The sequence below is a fragment of the Stenella coeruleoalba genome (assembly GCF_951394435.1).
Source record: "Stenella coeruleoalba genome assembly, chromosome: 3".
Taxonomy (NCBI): domain Eukaryota; kingdom Metazoa; phylum Chordata; class Mammalia; order Artiodactyla; family Delphinidae; genus Stenella; species Stenella coeruleoalba.
Genome location: NC_137148.1, coordinates 121,728,217 through 121,747,575, shown reverse-complemented (window position 1 = coordinate 121,747,575; position 19,359 = coordinate 121,728,217). Strand labels below are relative to the sequence as shown.

Genomic DNA, 19,359 nt, shown 5'->3' with positions numbered 1-19,359 from the left:
GAGTCTCAGCTCAAATGTTATCTCTTCCTAAAGATCTTTCTAGAATACCCTTTCTAAAGTAGAGACCACTTCCAACTTCAACTGATTATATAGACCTATTTTATTATCTTTATGAAATTCATCACTACCTTATATTGATTATTGATTGTCTTTGTGTGCTAGGATGTAGTTTCCCCAAGAGCAGAGACCTTGTCTTACTTAACAGTTGTTTCCTTAGCACAATGACTGGCACATATCAGGTACGCAGTAAATAGTGCTTGAATGAAAGAATTAATTATCCTGTCAAGTTGTGATACTAAAGGCAATGAAGAAGTTGATGAAAGAAATATGACAAAATATTTGTTTTAAGGTTGCTTAAACTATTTTGAATTAATATTCACGAAATAATTTGAGGATCAACCCAAGGGTTGGGTGGGGAATCTTGGAGAGGTGAGGTGGCATTGATATACAGTTAGGAGAAAAAGTTCTTAAGTTCTTTAAACTCTAATGCTTGTATGAAGAACATTAAAGGTAGGTACAAGAGCTTTATGTTTATCAAAAGGGGGCATGGATTTTAAAAGCTTGAGCACTGCTGGTTTAAATTCTGGTACCAGGGTAAGTCCTGAGCTGGCTCCGTCAGAGTCACTGGGAATTTGTTAAAAATACAGGATAGAGGACACCACCCATAGAGATCCTGGTTTTCAACAATTTTGAAAAAATGTTCTCTAGGTGATTTTGCTTATCTAAATTTGGAAGCCTGTGGATTATACTAAAAGTCTATGGAATGTAAGGCAGAGTAAACTTAGGAAAGGAGAATTTACGGTTGATGCAGAATTTCATCTGAAAGGCCAGATTTTCCAAAGGGCAACTGTCATGCTCAGTGGTGAATTTTTTTTTTTTTTTTGCGGTATGCGAGCCTCTCACTGTTGTGGCCTCTCCTGTTGTGGAGCACAGGCTCCGGACGCGCAGGCTCAGCGGCCATGGCTCACGGGCCCAGCCGCTCCGTGGCATGTGGGATCTTCCCAGACCGGGTCACGAACCCGTGTCCCCTGCATCGGCAGGCGGACTCTCAACCACTGCGCCACCAGGGAAGCCCACACACTTGTGTTTCTTACTGTGATAACTTGATTTCTGGTTTCTGATATAACATTTCCTTAAGTCCAGTAGGGAAAATAGGTTACACCTCACACATCAAATGTGATTGAGTGGTGTAGCTTCTGGAGCTCTGTGTTGAGTAGGATTAAGAAATTTGAATGTGGGTTTTAGTGGTAAAGAATACTCTGATTAGCAAGGTCTGCGTGGGTGTGAGACGCTGGTGAATGATTTATATGCCATAGACTCAGCCACAGACACTGGAAAACATTCTTCTTGAGTTTTCTTGTGATATAAAGCTAACATGAGAAAGAAGACCTGCAGAATTCTTCTGTTTACAACTGCTTTTTGTTGTTAAAAATAAGTGGCAGAATAATATCAAGTTTTAATAGAGCAGAAGCAAGTAAGTTTATTCATACAGCAAAGGGGTTTTCCTTCAGCTTTATTGAGATATAATTGACGTATAACATCATGTAAGTTTAAGGTGCACGATGTATTGATTTAATCTGCTTATATTTTGCAATATGATTACCACCATAGCATTAGCTCACACCTGCATCACTCCACATAATTACCAGTTCTTCTGTGTGGTGAGAACATATAAGGTCTACTCTCTTAGCAACCTTCAAGTATAGAATACAGTAGTATTAACTATTATCACTATGCTGTACATTTGATCCCCAGAACTCATTCTTCTTACAGTAGGAAGTTTGTACCCTTTGATAACATCTTTTCATTTCCACATCCCCCAGCCCTTGGAAACCACCATTCTAATCTCTCTTTCTATGAGTTTAGCTTTTTTTAGATCCCATATATAAGTGATATCCTACAGTATTTGTTTTTCTGTCTGACTTATATCACTAACGCAGCAAAGGTTTTAATGAAAGGAAACTAATCTATGACTGGGTTCTGCAAAATGGGAGAATTGACCTTGGTTTCACTCCTCTGTTGGACCTAAAATTTCCCCTGGAGCTCAACATAGACTGAGTTCAAAAAAGGAGGCACTTTGTTGTATGAATTATTCATAGTAACTACGTCGGCTGCCTGGAATCCCTACAGCAATAGTTCTTAACCCCTTTTACCTCAAGTCAGCCCATCATTTTATTAAAGAGTTTGGCTCTTTATAGAAGCAACGTTTCTGAGAAGAATATCTTTGTAGTTATAGGAATTTTATTTGTTAAAAATAGTTTCCATTTCTGGGCTAAAAGTTTTGCATATACTAACTTACTGAATATCTACAAAAATCTTATAAGATTAATATCATTATCCCCATTTTATGCTGAGATTACTGATGCTCAAAGAGATTATGTAACCAACACAGCTACACGTTTGATATGTGAAGATTTCATTATTGTATATTGGAGAACTTGAGCTCTTAATTATACACCATAGTGCTAATTTGTTTACTTGTTTGCTTATTTATTATCTACAGTACATTTTAAAACCTTGAGAAAACTATAGTTGTTTTCTAGACCTAGCCCATGAGATCCGGGCACACCGTACGTCTATTACAAAGTGCTGAGTCCAACTCCATGGAATTTGTGGAGTCGAAGGAAATAGACAGAAGTTGGGAGTCAGGAGGTAATGGGTCACGGTGTGAATCTGCTTAAGCAGAACATTAGAGAAGAGGTTAAAAGAAGAGAGTGGAACTCTTGGTTTCTCTAACTTGTTTTTTAGCTCAACCAGTATTTCCTGACCACCTGCCATATGCCATGCGGTGTGATAGAAACGAGGGCCACAAACCAGCAAGCACAGAATCAATCCCTATCTTCATGGAGCTTACAGGTTGCTAGAGACTGAAGGTTTCTGTCCCCCACCAAATTCATAGATTGAAACCTAATCCCCAGTACAATGGTATTAAGACGTGTGGTCTTTGGGAGGTGATTAGGTCATGAGGTGGAGCCCTCAAAAAATGGAATTAGTGTCCTTATTAAGAGACCCCAGAGAGTGCTCTTGCCTCTTAGATTTAGGTTGAAGTCTAAACCTAGACTTAGGTTTCTTCTATTTGCAGATAAAAATATTGAAATCAATAAACTAGCTGTGTAAACCTGGGAAGGCTAATTACTGTCTTTGAGCCACTTTATAATATGGATAAGAGTTATACTTGCTGTATTGAAATATAGTTGTGAAGATTTTATTATTTAATGCCCTTTATATGCTTAGTCCAGTGCCTAACAAATAGTTGCTCAATAAGTTGTTGCTATGGAGATGAATAATAATCCTTTTTCATATTTGGGTCAATGAGGATGGACTCTGGCTACATATGGCCCGTGTCTACAGGTCATATACTAGCCAACTGGAAACAAATAAATAGTTATACTTTCTTTTTTTTTCTACCCTGATATATTTTGATTCTTGGGGTTTTTCAGGACGTGTAAGTGTACCCTAGGCTTCCTGGATATCCTTTTTTTTGCCACCTTAATGCTCCATTTCAATATAATCATTTAGGTTGGTTGTACAGATGATTCCATCTGGTTATTAGGTTGTCATCAAGTAACAGCTGAGTGGTTACTGAAGCCAAAAATTTTTCCTCTGGCTGTGGCCTCCCTGCCTTTTGTTGAAGGAGTTCACACATATGATAACCACTATGTGGGGATTGTTTCGGCAGTATTTATTCACTTACTCTGTAGCAGGGGAACACGGAATCAACTTTGATATTTCTTGAATGTTCAGATCAATAGCCTAGTTCTTCTTTCCCGAAATTCTAAGAAGACTTTTGGACCACTGGCGGCATTTCACAAGCTAGATTGACATTCCCAAAATGAATTGGATGACTCAAAACCAAAACTTGCTTTTGAGCATCAATCCTGAAATACTGTTTTTTCTTTCCTCTTTGTCACTATCTCAGTTCACTGGGTGATTTCTAGAATTGTGCTTTCCTTTGAAATGTTCCTCAAGGCCATTCCAACTCAGTGCTGGGTTAGATGCTAAGCGTGTCTACAGTTAGCTTACTTGTGTCTGCAGGAAGAAATCTAACATTTGAGTACAAGGCATGGTGCTAGGGGATTTATATGATATTATCTTCATGTAACAGATGAAGATCTAGGATCAGACAGATGAAAGGACTTGTCCAAGTCACTAGTTAGTAGGTGGTAGAGATGGAGTTTGAACCTAGCCCTGCCTCACTCCAAAGCCACTTTACTGGAGAAGCAGTTAGTACGTGGTCGAAAACACAAACTGCAGTGTCAGGTGCCCGTATCCAGTTGGTGGCTTTAACACTTACTGACTGTGAAATCCTAGGCAGTTTACTTAACGGGCTTGTGCTTCAGTTTTCTCACCTATATAATGGGAATCATATTAGTACCTATGTCAAAGGGTGGTTGTAAGGATGAAATGGGTAAATGTAAATGAAGTAACCAGAATAATCCCTTCCATAAAGTAAGTGCTATATGTGTTTCTTAAATAAATAAATAAATGTTGTTCTCACCATTAGATAAATGTGTCTGAGTTGCCATATTTCTACTTTGGAATCAATGTCACATGCTTTGTAATGCATGTAAAAATCCTTTAAAGCCAGTTGGTTTTTCTTGACAATAGAGCCAGAACATGGCAGGCTGGAATTTGAATGCAGAAGTTAAAAACTGTAAAGCCAGTGTGTTTCCTACCACATCAGGCACAGAATGGGATACTTTAGGGAGTTCCAGAGGAAGAAAAACCCGCTAAAAGTATTAACTCTAAGGATAACATTTAGACAAGCTTCTTAGACTTTACAGGGATTACCCATGAGTGATCAGGGATTTTCTTTGCATATTGAGACTTAAAAATCAAATATGATTTCAAATAAAAGACCAGGGACAATGCATATATATCTGTATTCACTAGACATTTTTTCTTTTCCTTTTTTGTCTCTTGCCATTAACAAAGCTTCTCTTTTCTTATTCATTTTAACTCCCTTATCTTTTGTTTTTACAATAAGAGGTTTTAAATATTTTAAATTGGTCACATATAAGCCATTTTTTATTGACTGCATCAGTTCTGAATCAGTGTGCTATAAATAAGCACAACAGCTGGAATAAATTTCATTAGCAAGTAAACATAATGTGTATCACAGAACACTTCACATAAATTCCCTTCTGTGCTTGTCAGGCAAGGACTCAAGTAATGTTTGTCTCTGCAAGCTGCACCAAGATTCATAAATTGCTTCACAGAACGAGGAAATATTCAGTAAACACAGACAGTTAATAACCATGTTCCCAAAAGGCTGGAATGGAACTCCCATACACTTTCAAAGAGTCAAGGAAAAGTGCTCGTCCTTGTATTGTCCTTGAAGGCTCTGCCGCTGGGCACCGTGAATAGGTGTGATGGGCTCCGTTTGGTGGGAAAAGAGACATATAAGCTCCAAATTCATCATTTTATGTGAGCGTGTGGATGGTATATTTTCCCTTCCTGGAACAGATGCTTCATTTTCCTGGAAACTAACACCCCTGTCTTCCTTTGATGAATCGAATCTTCCCCACTTTGAGTCCATATGGTTTGCGTGGAGTTGGTTTACTCCTCCTGCTTCAGGGGTGGAATCTGACTCAGACCTGGACAGTCAGCAAATTCTGTGCCCTTGACCACAATGCTTGGTCCAGGGGTGGCCAGGTGATCTAACACAGGCCAATAAGACTCTATTCTTATTCCAAGGCCTTCTCTTGGAACTATTAGGGAAGAAAACTCCCTGTAGACTTGCGGCTAGAGTAGTCCCAACTGCCTGGAATTAAGGCAGTTCAAAGAAAAATGCCTGGAAATGAAGGAATCATCTGTGAAGACATCACTGAGCATCTTGATCCAGTCATGTTGGAAGACTCTATCTCCAAACTTTTCATTAACGTAAGGGAATAATAGCACATTCCTTCTTTAAAGTTATTAATTTGGTATTTTTCTTATTTCTTAAGCCAGTTTGAATTGGTTTCTATCACTTGCAGTGAAAGGGTCATCATTAATAAGACTGTGATATAAAAAGGACCATTATATGAACAAAAGGTCTTGGGGCATCCTGGAGGGAGAGACTAAGGGGTGAAGCTTTAATTGAGCTTTGAAGGTTGTGTAATATTTAGCAAGAGGAGTGTGGTAGGCAAAGCCATTTCAGAGAAAAAGAGTTGCATGTGCCAAGAGGAAGGACATCTCAAGGAATGTGAGAACAGCATTGTGGTGAGGAGTGATGAGAGATGTGGCTGGAGAGCTGGCTGGAGCTCAGTTGTCTAGGGTGTTATGCACCATGCTAAGACCTTGGACCATGTGAGCCATAGGAAGAATGATGTGTTAGATGTGCCCATTGGATTACTGACTATGGCAGTGGAATGGGGTGTGCATTGGTGTGTGGAGACCTATAGGCAGGAAAGCTGATTTGGAGACTATAACAACAGCTCAGGAAAGAAAGAAAATATACACAGACTAAAGTAAGTAAATATATGGCATAATGCTGTCTTTTCCAAATCCTGCCTTTAAGGCAGACACTGCTAATTGACCACCACCACCCCCCCAGACCCCTGCTCTGCTGCCAGCCTGCTTCCCAATTTAGTATTCTCAGCACAGTATTCCAGACAGGCATTCCCAATCATTTGTTGATACTGCCACTCAATTAGAAACCTACATGCTGTTCCAGACCATCTGGCAAGTAGTCGATATGGATGCTGTAATGAGACTGGAATTCTCTTGCGTTGACTCTTGCTTTAGGTTCTTTGGGTTGTATCATAGAATTAGAACTTTTCTTCTTTGACTGGTAGAAGTAAATGGATGAGTGTTTGTCGAGCAGGAAAAATAGTTTGAGCGAAATCCCAGCCTTTAAGGGAGGCTGCAACTTTTCTTCTCTCAATGCAAATAACAGCTCCGGCCCGACAACCAAAACAAAGTTGATGGACTCCATGGGGGCCACTGTCTGGCTCAACTACTTTTAATGGGATGTGAGACATGTGCATTTCCTTGAGGTCACAGCTCTAAATCTGACCTGTGGCCATAAGAACCACTGTCTGACAGCTCCTTGGCAGCCGCTGTGAAATGAGTTATCCGTCTCTGGACCATTTCTAGTAGCAGGAGTCTACTTGAGCAAAGCCGTTCTGGAGTTACTGCTGGAGAGGGAGTGCTAAACTGAAAGGCAAAGGAATAAATGGAGACAGAGCTGCTCCATCCACACATCAAAGATGTTTTCCTACAGCCACCTCAAGACCCATTGGGTTAAAGGCTACAGTGAGCGTATTCACTGGAGAAAGGACACTGCTGGGCAGTGAGAGGTGTGTTCTTTTACTGGCTCAAAGATTCACAAAACAGGAGCCTGAGTGGTTTTGGAGCTGAGAGAAGTGGCCCGCCGCCCAGATAGCAGAGAGGAGCTGTTTCTCCTGGATCCATCAGATAAGGACCTTTAGAGTCACATCAAGTTTGTATTCTAATTACAGAAGAGAAGTTGCTCATCTCAAAAGAACCAGAGGCCATGTAAGAAGGAGTTTGGGTCTTGGATGCAAAGGTTTGAACTTTCAGAAGCCTTCCCTCATTCTGCTTGTTAGGACAGGCTTGTTGTTGCTCATGTGGAAAGGAAAATACACAATTATTTTTGGGAATCCAGTGTTTTTCAATAAAGAAAGTAGGTCCAAAGTGGGGAATGATAGGGGATTTCAAAAGCCTGACAGTATGTGTTTTCAGAAATTCAAAGGAAACCTCTATGTAATATATATAACAAGAATGACCATTTATCAAACAAGAACAGAATGCCAGCACTCTCTCTGTTTGACCTCATTTACATTCCTCAGCCATGAGAGGTACTTACCATTACTTCTTTAATTTTATAAATGAAGTAACTGAGAGTTTTAAAAAGTAACTTGCCTAGGCTACACCTTTTGAAGTGGTGAAGCCTGTATTTAATCAAACACCTCTCTGCTGTTTTCACTCTACTTTGATACCTTGGGATAGAAAATAGCTTGATCTGGAACAGCTATCCCTAACCAGGATGAAATAGAATGATGTAAGTACTTAAAAAGAGTGGGTACTGGGGACTCTGCTGAGCACCTTACAGGTATGCCCTTAATGAATCCTCAGAATACGACTATGCATTGGGTTCTATTACTTACCCATTTTACAGATGAGGAAATTGAGAGATTTCAGTAACTTGCCAAGGCCTCCCAAGCAATAAGTGATGGAGCTGGGGTTAGGATTCCGGTCCACCTTACTCTAAAGCACATACATTTTTTTTTTAATTGAAGTATGATTGATTTACAATGTTGTGTTAGTTTCTGGTACACAGCAAAGTGATTCAGTTATACATGTATATACACTCTTTTTAAAAATATTCTTTTACACTATCGTTTATCATATTGGATATAGTTCTCTCTGCTATACAGTAGGACCTTGTTGCTTACCCATTCTATATATAATAACTTACATCTGCTAATCCCAAGCTCCCAAACCATTGCTCCTCCAACCTCCTCCCCCTTGGCAAGGTCAAGTCTGTTCTCTATGTCCATGAGTCTGTTTCTGTTTCATAGATAGGTTCATTTGTGTCATATTTTAGATTCCATATATATGTATATTCTTTTTCAGATTCTTTTCCTTTATAGTTTATTATAAGATTGAATATAGTTCCCTGTGCTGTACAGTAGGACCTTGTTTATCTATTTTATATGTAGTATTTTGTATCTCAAAGCACATACTCTTAACCACTGAAGCTGGTATGGTACAGAGACCTATTAATAGAGGTACATGAGATTATCTTAGGGGGCATATAAACAAATATCTTAAAAGTAGTTATTTAAATTAACGCATGCAAGACTGCCTTTTCTAGTGGCAGATATACAGTATTTCTATTTTAAAATTGATTTATTGAAGTTAAAAAGTGAGTTGATTTAAATAAAATATTAAGTGAATAATAATGTGGCACATGGAGGTGGTTGAAATGGGCAAGATGGTTTGTGAAAGACTGAGGTCTGGGGGTCACTGCAGTATGCTTAACTGCTTTTTAGGGTGACTCAGCATGCTCTAGGCTGAGGAGTGGGAGTTGCAGTGCGGTGCAGGGCTGCAGGTACTACCCCAGGGTGGGGAGTCCCTTCCCAGAGTCAGGAGGGGCCCCACTGCCTGGAGGCCTTGAAAGAAAATGCAGATCTTCCTGTTAGCTCTTTGCCTTGGTTTCTTGAATGTTCTATTCTGTGGGTGGGTGTCCATGATTATTGAGTCTGTTTCACTTTTTAAATTCGACTCGAATGTCCACAGTCAGCTTAAGTCCCTCCTCGTCCATGAAGCTTTCCTTGGAATCCCTACTGCCTTAACTCTCTGTATGCCAAAGCCTGGTTTTTCACAGTGCTGTTTGGTAATGGGCTGTTATTGTTACTCTGTTAATTGTGATTAGAAATGACAAATATATTTCGGATTGTGTACTAACTCTGAAATATGGCTAGTGGCTATTTAAGTGCTGCCTGCCTTGGAGAGGATTCTGAGATTGCACGTGAGATCAGTAGAAAAGGATAGCATGATTGATTAGTAATGTCTGTCATGGGGCAAGTTAGGTGAGAAGAAACATGCATGCTGCACGTTTGTCATCCCTGACTGTTGATTCTCCAACTAGATGATGGCTCTCTGAGAAAATGATCTATGGCTGCTTCATACATTGCACTTCCCTCAGCATGTAGCACGTTAATAGATTCACTAATTCTGTCTCTCATTTCCCATGAAGACTGAATCTGGAATTCCAAGAGAATCAAAAGCCACCTGTTAAGTTTCACTACAGATTGCAGGTGTAGAATCTGCATTCTGGTTTGAAGACAAGGTAGCTGCTTACCAGAGAGCAGCTGCTCTTTTCTTTCTCCCTACGCTAAAGTCCAGCAAGTACTGAATAGGGGGTTTAAGGATGGGGGTGGGTGGAGAGGAGCCAGGGAAAGAATGTATCAGAAAAGCAATGTCTTTAGACCAAAACGAGCTTGCACAGAAACATTGGGAGATAGTTTTTCCCCATATGTGAATTGAGTTATGGTCAATCATGTTTTTCTGTGATCTAACATCTCCCTGGTTTTCTCTATGATTCCATTATTTATTTCCAAGAGCGGATGGCCAACGGGTGGGAATGGTTGGCTCCCTGGTCATCTTTGCCTGAGATTTCATCAGTACCATGGTAGGATAAAGAGCAGCCATGGCCAGGATCCATTCACAGTGGGATATTGATCTAGATCAGTGCCTACGCTGGACCCAGAGATATCACATCATAACTGGGGATAAAATGATGTGCAGACAGAATCCTTTATATTCATCTGGTTTAGGCACTCCCTGAGCAAACTGTGAAGGCTCTGCTCATCTCTCCTTTGACTCTGCTCTATCTGTTCTCTTCGTTCTCCTGAGATGTTTACCACCCTCAGGGTAGGGCCCTCTTGGGAAAATACAATCTGTTTTTTCTCTTTTTTCCTCCTTTGCAAATGCACCCAAAATCCTGTGTCACATTTCTTCAGAGTCTTTGCTTTTAACTCGTTGACTCTGTGCCATTTAGAATAAGTTATTCTCAGAGAGCTCATGCATTTTCCCTTCTCAATGGCACTTCTAAGCATAATGATTTGTTTTTGATGGCTTTCTTGTTTTTAAGGTCATGGAATCAGGCTCATGGTGTGAATCTCAGGCAGTGTGATACACCAGAGGAGGAGGTACTTTAGGTTCTAGAGGTTCCCATTGAATCAGACGTGAAGCAGCTCATTCTGTCTCAATACTTCTAGGCAGTGGATCTCAACCAGCAACCCTAACAGAAGTGGGCTGTCAAATGATGATCAGTAAAGATGCTTGAGCTGATTTTTTCCTACGGTTAAAGTCATGCCTGCTGGATTGTAGAGTTAAGTAGGTCATGCACTGCTACAGAGAGTTGAGTATGACTGGGTGCAAAGAAAAGAAAAGACACGTAGTATACCATTAAGCTAGTACTGAAAGGGGCTGTATGTTTACTGAAACACGAAGAAAAATGATCTTGTGTGCATAGGTGAAAGGCAGAGTGAAGGCAGTAAGTGGTTTCACTCAAATACCTGTTGAAAGTCACTATCCTAGAGCACTATGTATCTTGAGACTAGCTTGACACCTTGTATAAGGAAGGCACTCAAGAGTGGCTTTGTAATCTAAGGAGTAAGACTGAGGTTACTTCCTGCTACTTATACACATAGGCCCACATATATGGTAATTTTTTTGACAGCATTCCTTTTTTTAAATTAATTTTTGTTGGAGTATAGTTGATTTACAATGTTGTTAGTTTCAGGTGAACAGCAAAGTGAATCAGTTATACATATACCCACTCTTTTTAAGATTCTGTTCCCATATAGGTCATTACAGAGTGTTGAATAGAGCTCCCTGTGCTATACTGTAGGTTCTTATTAGTCATCTATTTTATATATAGTAGTGTTATATGGTAATCTTGAATGTTTGGTGATCCTGCATTTTCTTCAAAAAGCATAAGATTAAAAAAAGGGTTTTTGGTCCAATTGAACATACACACTTCTTAGAATATAGATGAAATAGTTACTGATCTACAAATAAAATTTATTTAGGTTATTCCACATACATAAGTCAAGAGGTAATATTAATTTAGAAGTAGTTCTTTTTTTCCACTTTAAAATTTTTGACACAATTTTATTCAAACTCTTCAGATGCGTTTTTGATATTAGTGTCTTTGACATTGTTCCCTCTTCTCCTGCTCCTACACCTACTTTCCAACAATTTATGTTGTTCAAAGGAAACTTAGGCTGTTGCCCAAAGATATTTCATTGTTGACAGTACAACACTAAATTATGCAGAACCCCATTGGCACCAATTGGCCTAATGCTGGTTCTGGAATCCATTAATTCTTTGTTTCAAGAATCCTTTTGGTTGTTTAGAAAACACTGCTCTTAGTGCTGGAGCCATCAATTGAGCATAATTTTTTCTTGGGCTTCCCCATCAAGTAATAGAATATAACAAGAAGCTTTCTTCTTGGAATCACTTTTGGGCACTAGTCAGTCTAGAGAATTAGGAGGAGTGGCTGGGAGCTGGTGTAGGAGGATAAGAACAGGGAAGAAAGCCATGGGGTGCAGTCCAGTCGTGGGCTGGATTGTGAAGACTTTGGGGGCACAGAGCTAGAAGAGGTGGTAGAGATGATGGAATTCAACACCTTCATAAATTAGAAAAGAAACACACAAAAAGTCTAGGGGAGGCTCGTGTGCCAGCATATGGTTCTTTTTTTTTTTTTGACTTCAAACTCTTAACCATGGTACTTGTCTGTCCTCCAGAGAAATCCGTGTGATTCTTGGTCTTGCTTGTTGTTAACTATGAACCCTTAGGCTAGAAATTTAGCTTCTATGAACCTGAGCTTCATTATCTTCAAAATGAGGTAATAATCTCCATGGTGATTTTGTGAGCAGAGATGAAGTTAATGTATGGAAAGTGCTCATCACTATTTCTGACACAGTAGCTCAATAGACAGTAGCTACTACTATTATTATCACTAGAGTTATTATTATTTTGTATTTTTAGGTCTTTTCCTAGGCATTGAGTGCCCTCCTGGTCCCCTTTTCCAATCCCTTCTGACCTAGACCCACTATACTTTGATACTAAACATATAATGAAAATTATTAAAAAAAAGAATTCATCTGTGGTATTAAATGAAGTTGTATTACATTATTAACAACAGCTCCCTTTCCTTTACCAGAACCTTATCTATCCTTTATGACTCAGATCAAATATCACCTTTTTCAGGGAGTTGCCCTGTCCCTGCCAAACTGAGGTAGTGATGCTCTGAATGCTAGGAACGTGGGATAAAGGTGAGATGGTGTGTGTGTGTGTTAATTCAAACCTAGAGCATAGCAAAAAGTATCAACCAAATACTGTGATTTAGCCACTTGACATTTTGACTTGAAGGAAAGAAAATGGGGTATTTTCTTTGCTGCAGTGCATTAGCAGGACATCCTGAAGCTCAGATTCTTTTATTTATCTTCCTCATTTGAGAAAATGAGTCCAGCTCCTGACAGAAGCACTAAATTAGATATTGGTAAAAGCTGGTCATCAGGGTTCAAATTAGCAGTGTCTTGCTGCTCTCACTGAGTACCTGTAATTAATAGAGTTGCTAGCAGAGGCCTGGAGATGCCAGCATGGCATTCTCCAAAAATATGGCAACTAATATTTTCTGGTCCTAGCTGAAAAGCATAATTTAAAAATATCTTTTTGAGGAGGGACCTTAAAGATGGCAGAGTAGTAAGATGTGGAGATCACCTTCCCCCCCACAAATACATCAAACATACATCTACATGTGGAACAAATCCTATAGAACACCTACTGAATGCTGGCAGAGGACCTCATACTTCCCAAAAGGCAAGAAACTCCCCATGTACCTGGGTAGGGCAAAAGAAAAAACAGAGACAGAAGAATAGGGATGGAACCTGCATCTCTGGGAGGGAGCTGTGAAGGAGAAAAAGTTTCCCCACACTAGGAAGCCCCTTCACTGGCAGAGACGGTGGGTGGGTGGAGAGGAAGCTTCGGAGCCACGGAGGAGAGCGTAGCAATAGGGGTGCAGAGGGAAAAGCGGAGAGATTCCCGCACAGAGGATCGGTGCCGACCAGCACTCACCAGCCCGAGAGGCCTGTCTGCTCACCCGCCAGGGCTGGTGGGAGCTGGGAGCCGAGGCTCTGGCTTCAGAGGTCAGATCCCAGGGAGAGGACTGGGGTTGGCTGTGTGAACACAGCCTGAAGGGGGCTAGTGCACTACAGCTAGCTGGGAGGGAGTCTGGGAAAAAGTCTGGACCTACCCAAGAGGCAAGAGACCATTGTTTTGGGGTGTGCGAGGAGAGGGTATTCCTCTGCCCACAGAAGGCAGAGCACCACCTACACGAGCTCCAGAGCCAGGGGTGTGCTGTGGCTATCAGCTCAGACCCCAGAGATGTGCATGAAATGCTAACGCTGCTGCTGCAGCCACCAAGAATCCTGTGTGCAGGCACAGGTCACTATCCACACCACCCGGGAGCCTGTGCAGCCCGCCACTGCCAGGGTCCCACGATCCAGGGCCAACTTCCCCAGGAGAACACATGGCATGCCTCAGACTTGCAACATCACTCCAGCCTCTGCCACCACAGGCTCACCTTGCATTCCAATTATAACTACTGTACCACTCCCTGCCCCAGGCCTGAGTGAGCCAGAGCCCCCTAATCAGCTTCTGCTTTAACCTGTCCTGTCTGGGCGGGAGCAGAGGTCTGAGGGCAACCTACACACAGAGGTGGGGCCAAACCCATAGCTGAACCCCAGGAGCTGTGCGAACAAAGAAGAGAAAGGGAAATTTCCCCCAGCAGCCTCAGGAACAGTGGATTAAATCCCCATAATCAATTTGAGGTACCCTGCATCTGTGGAATACCTGAATAGAAAACGAATCAACTCAAAATTGAGGCGGTGGATTTTGGAAACAACTGTAGACTTGGGGTTTGCTGTCTGAGACTGACATGTTTCTGATTTTTATGTTTATCTTAGTATAGTTTTGAGTGCTTGTTATCATTGGTGGATTTGTTTATTGGTTTGGTTGCTCTCTTTATTTTTAATTTTAAAATTTTAATTATTTTATTTTATTTTATTTTTTTTAAAAATAAAAAAATAAAATATTTTTTATATAAAATAAAAAAAATAAAAAATGAAAAATAAAATAAAAAAATTTTTAAATTTTAATTATTTTATTTTATTTTATTTTTTTTAAAAATAAAAAAATAAAATATTTTTATATAAAATAAAAAAATAAAAAAAAAATAAAAAAAAATAAAATATTTTTTATTTTTTATTATTATTTTTTCTTTCTTTTTTTCTCCCTTTTCTCCTGAGCCGTGTGGCTGACAGGGTGCTCTGGCCTGGTGTCAGGCCTGAGCCTCTGAGGTGGGTGAGCCGAGTTCAGGACATTGTACCACCAGAGACCTCCAAGGCCCATGTAATATCAATTGGCAAGAGCTCTCCCAGAGATCTCCATCTCAACGCCAAGACCCAGCTCCACTCAACGACTAGCAAGCTCCACTGCTGGATGCCCCATGCCAAACAACTAGCAAGACAGGAACACAAACCCACCCATTAGGAGAGAGGCTGCCTAAGATCATACTAAGTTCACAGACACCCCAAAACACACTACCGGATGCAGCCCTACCCACCAGAACACAGGCACCAGGCCCATCCACCAGGAAGCCTACACAAGCCACTGAACCAAACATACCCACTGGGGGGCAGACACCAAAAACAATGGGAACTATGAACCTGCAGCCTGTGAAAAGGAGACCCCAAACACAGTAAGTTAAGCAAAATGAGACAACAGAGAAATATGCAGCAGATGAAGGAGCAAGGTAAAAACTCCATGAGACCAAACAAATGAAGAGGAAACAGGCAGTCTACCTGAAAAAGAATTAAGAGAAATGATAGTAAAGATGATCCAAAATCTTGGAAATAGAATAGAGAAAATACAAGAAATGTTTAACAAGGACCTAGAAGAGCTAAAGAGCAAAGAAACAATGATGAACAACACAATAAAGGAAATTAAAAATTCTCTAGATGGAATCAATAGCAGAATAACTGAGGCAGAAGAACAGATAAGTGACCTGGAAGACAAAATAGTGGAAATAACTACTGCAGAGCAGAATAAAGAAAAAAGAATGAAAAGAATTGAGGACAGTCTCAGAGACTTCTGAGACAACATTAACCGCACCAACATTCAAATTAAACGGGTCGCAGAAGAAGAGAAAAAGAAAGGGACTGAGAAAATATTTGAAGAGATGAAAGTTGAAAACTTCCCTAATATGGGAAAGAAAATAGACAATCAAGTCCAGGAAGCACAGAGTCCCATACAGGATAAATCCCAGGAGAAACACACCAAGACACATATTAATCAAACTATCAAAAATTAGGTACAAAGAAAAAAATAGTAAAAGCAGCAAGAGAAAAGCAAGAAATAACATACAAGGGAATCCCCATAAGGTTAACAGCTGATCATTCAGCAGAAACTCTGCAAGCCAGAAGGGAGGGGTGAGACATATTTAAAGTGATGAAAGGGAAGAACCTACAACCAAGATTACTCTACCCAGCAAGGATCTCATTCAGATTCAATGGAGAAATTAAAACCTTTACAGACAAGCAAAAGCTAAGAGGATTCAGCACCACCAAACCAGCTTTAAAACAAGTGCTAAAGGAACTTCTCTAGGCAGAAACACAAGAGAAGGAAAAGACATACAAATACAAACCCAAAGCAATTAAGAAAATGGGAATAGGAACATACATATCAATAATTACCTTAAATGTAGATGGATTAAATGCTCCAACCAAAACACATGGACTGGCTGACGGGATACAAAAACGAGATCCATGTATATGCTGTCTACAAGAGACCCACTTCAGACCTAGGGACACATACAGACTGAAAATGAGGAGATGGGAAAAGATATTCCATGCAAATGGAAATCAAAAGAAAGTTGGAGTAGCAATTCTCATATCAGAAAAAATACTTATAAAGCAGAAACTAACACACCATTGTAAAGCAATTATACTACAATAAAGATGTTAAAAATATATATCCCTAGAAAAAATAACTTTAAAATATAGACTATTACAAGAGACAAGGACACTACGTAATGATCAACAGATCAAACCAAGAAGAAAACATAACAATTGTAAATAATTATGCAGCCAACATAGGAGCACTTCAATACCTAAGGCAAATGCTAACAGCCATAAAATGGGAAATCAGCAGTAGCACAATCATAGTAGGGGACTTTAACACCCCACTTTCACCAATGGACAGATCATCCAAAATGAAGATAAATAAGGAAACACAAGCTTTAAATGAAACATTAAACAAGATGGACTTCATTGATATTTATAGGACATTCCATCCAAAAACTACAGAATACACTTTCTTCTCATCGAAATTTCTGCAAGATAGATCATACTTTGGGTCACAAAACAAGCCTTGGTAAATTTAAGAAAATTGAAATCATATCACGTATCTTTTCTGACCACAACACTATGAGACTAGATATCAGAGGAAAAAAAAAACTGTAAAAAATACAAACACATGGAGGCTGAACAATATGCTACTAAATAACCAAGAGATCACTGAAGAAATCAAAGAGGAAATCAAAAAATACCTAGAAACAAATGACAATGAAAACATGATGACCCAAAACCTATGGGATGCAGCAAAAGCAGTTCTAAGAGGGAAGTTCACAGCAGTACAATCCTACCTAAAGAAACATTTAAAATCTGAAATAAAGAGCCTAACCTTACACCCAAAGCCGTTAGAGAAAGGATTTTTAAAAAACCCAAAGTTAACAGAGGGAAAAAAATCAAAAAGACCAGATCAGAAATAAATGAAAAAGAAATGAAACAATAGCAAATATCAGTAAAACTAAAAGCTGGTTCTTTGAGAAGATAAACAAAACTGATAAACCACTAGCCAGACTCATCAAGAAAAAAACGGAGAAGACTCAAATCAATAGGATTAGAAATGAAAAAGGGAAAGTAACAAGTGACACTGAAGAAATACAAAGAATCATGGGAGATTACTACAAGCAACTATACGCCAATAAAATGGACAACCTGGAAGAAATGGACAAATTCTTAGAAAAGCAAAACCTTCTGAGACTGAACCAGGAAGAAATAGAAAATATAAACAGACCAATCACAAGCACTGAAATTGAAACTGTGATTAAAAATCTTCCAACAAAAGCCCAGGACCAGATGGCTTCACTGGCAAATTATATCAAACATTTAGAGAAGAGCTAACACTTATCCTTCTCAAACTCCAAAATATAGCAGATGGAGGAACACTCCCAAACTCATTCTATGAGGCCACCATCACCCTGATACCAAAACCAGATAAAGATGTCACAAAAAAAGAAAACTACCGACCAATATCACTGATGAACATAGATGCAAAAATCCTCAACAAAAGACTAGCAAACAGAATCCAGCAGCACATTAAAAGGATCATACCCCATGATCAAGTGGAGTTTATCCCAAGAATGCAAGGATTCTTCAAAATATGGAAATCAATCAATGTGATACACCATATTAAACTGAAGGATAAAAACCATATGATAATCTCAATAGATGCAGAAAAAGCTTTTGACAAAATTCAACATGCATTTAAGATAAAAACTCTCCAGAAAGTAGGCATAGAGGGAACTTACCTCAACATAATAAAGGCCATATATGACAGACCCACAGCCAACATCGTTCTCAATGGTGAAAAGCTGAAACCATTTCCTCTAAGATCAGGAAGAAGGGAAGGATGCCCACTCTCACCACTATTATTCAACATAGTTTTGGAAGTTTTAGTCACAGCAATCAGAGAAGAAAAAGAAATAAGAGGAATCCAAATTGGAAAAGAAGAAGTAAAACTGTCACTGTTTGCAGATGACATGACACTATACATAGAGAATCCTAAAGATGATACCAGGAAACTACTAGACCTAATCAATGAATTTGGTAAAGTAGCAGGATACAAAATTAATGCACAGAAATCTCTTGCATTCCTATACACTAATGACGAAAAATCTGAAAGAGAAATTAAGGCAACCCTCCCATTTACCACTGCAACAAAGAGAATAAAATACCTGGGAATAAACCTACCTAAGGAGACAAAAGACCTGTATGCAGAAAACTTTAAGACTCTGATGAAAGAAATTAAAGATGATACAAACAGCTGGAGAGATATACTATGTTCTTGGATTGGAAAAATCAACAATTTGAAACTGACTATACTATCCAAAGCAATCTACAGATTCAGTGCAACATCTATCAAAGTACCAATGGACTTTTTCACAGAACTAGAACAAAAAAATTTTTGAATTTGTATGCAAACACAAAACACCCCAAATAGCCAAAACAATATTGAGAAAGAAAAACGGAGCTGGAGGAATCAAACTCCCTGACTTCAGACTACACTACAAAGCTACAATAATCAAGACAGTATGATTTTGGCACAAAAGTAGAAATATAGATCAATGGAACAGGATAGAAAGCCCAGAGATAAACCCATGCACATATGGTCACCTTATCTTTGATAAAGGAGGCAAGAGTATACAATGGAGAAAAGACAGTCTCTTCAATAAGTGGTGCTTGGAAAACTGGACAGCTACATGTAAAAGAATGAAATTAGAACACTTCATAATGCCATATACAAAAATAAACTCAAAATGGATTAAAGACCTAAATGTTAGCCAGACACTATAAAACTCTTAGAGGAAAACATAGGAAGAACACGCTTTTTTTAGAAAAATTTATTTATTTATTTTGGGGCTGCATTGGGTCTTCATTGCTGTGCATGGACTTTCTCTAGTTGCAGCAAGCGAGGGCTACTCTTCGTTCTGAT

The 19,359-nt window shown here is 39.3% G+C and overlaps 2 protein-coding genes across 14 annotated transcripts in view; one reads left to right on the top strand and one right to left on the bottom strand.

The window, feature by feature from the left end:
* LOC307184074 (ubiquitin carboxyl-terminal hydrolase 25-like) overlaps window positions 1–6,919 on the bottom strand; it is a gene marked incomplete at both ends in the record, with an annotated part of 29,139 nt that extends 22,220 nt beyond the window's left edge. The window contains 1 exon segment of the mRNA XM_079917320.1: window positions 6,647–6,919. Within this exon segment, the coding sequence (XP_079773446.1) occupies window positions 6,647–6,919 (273 nt within the window).
* PRELID2 (PRELI domain containing 2) overlaps window positions 1–19,359 on the top strand; it is a 764,348-nt gene that overhangs the window by 143,087 nt on the left and 601,902 nt on the right. The gene's annotated exons all lie outside the window — the stretch shown is intronic.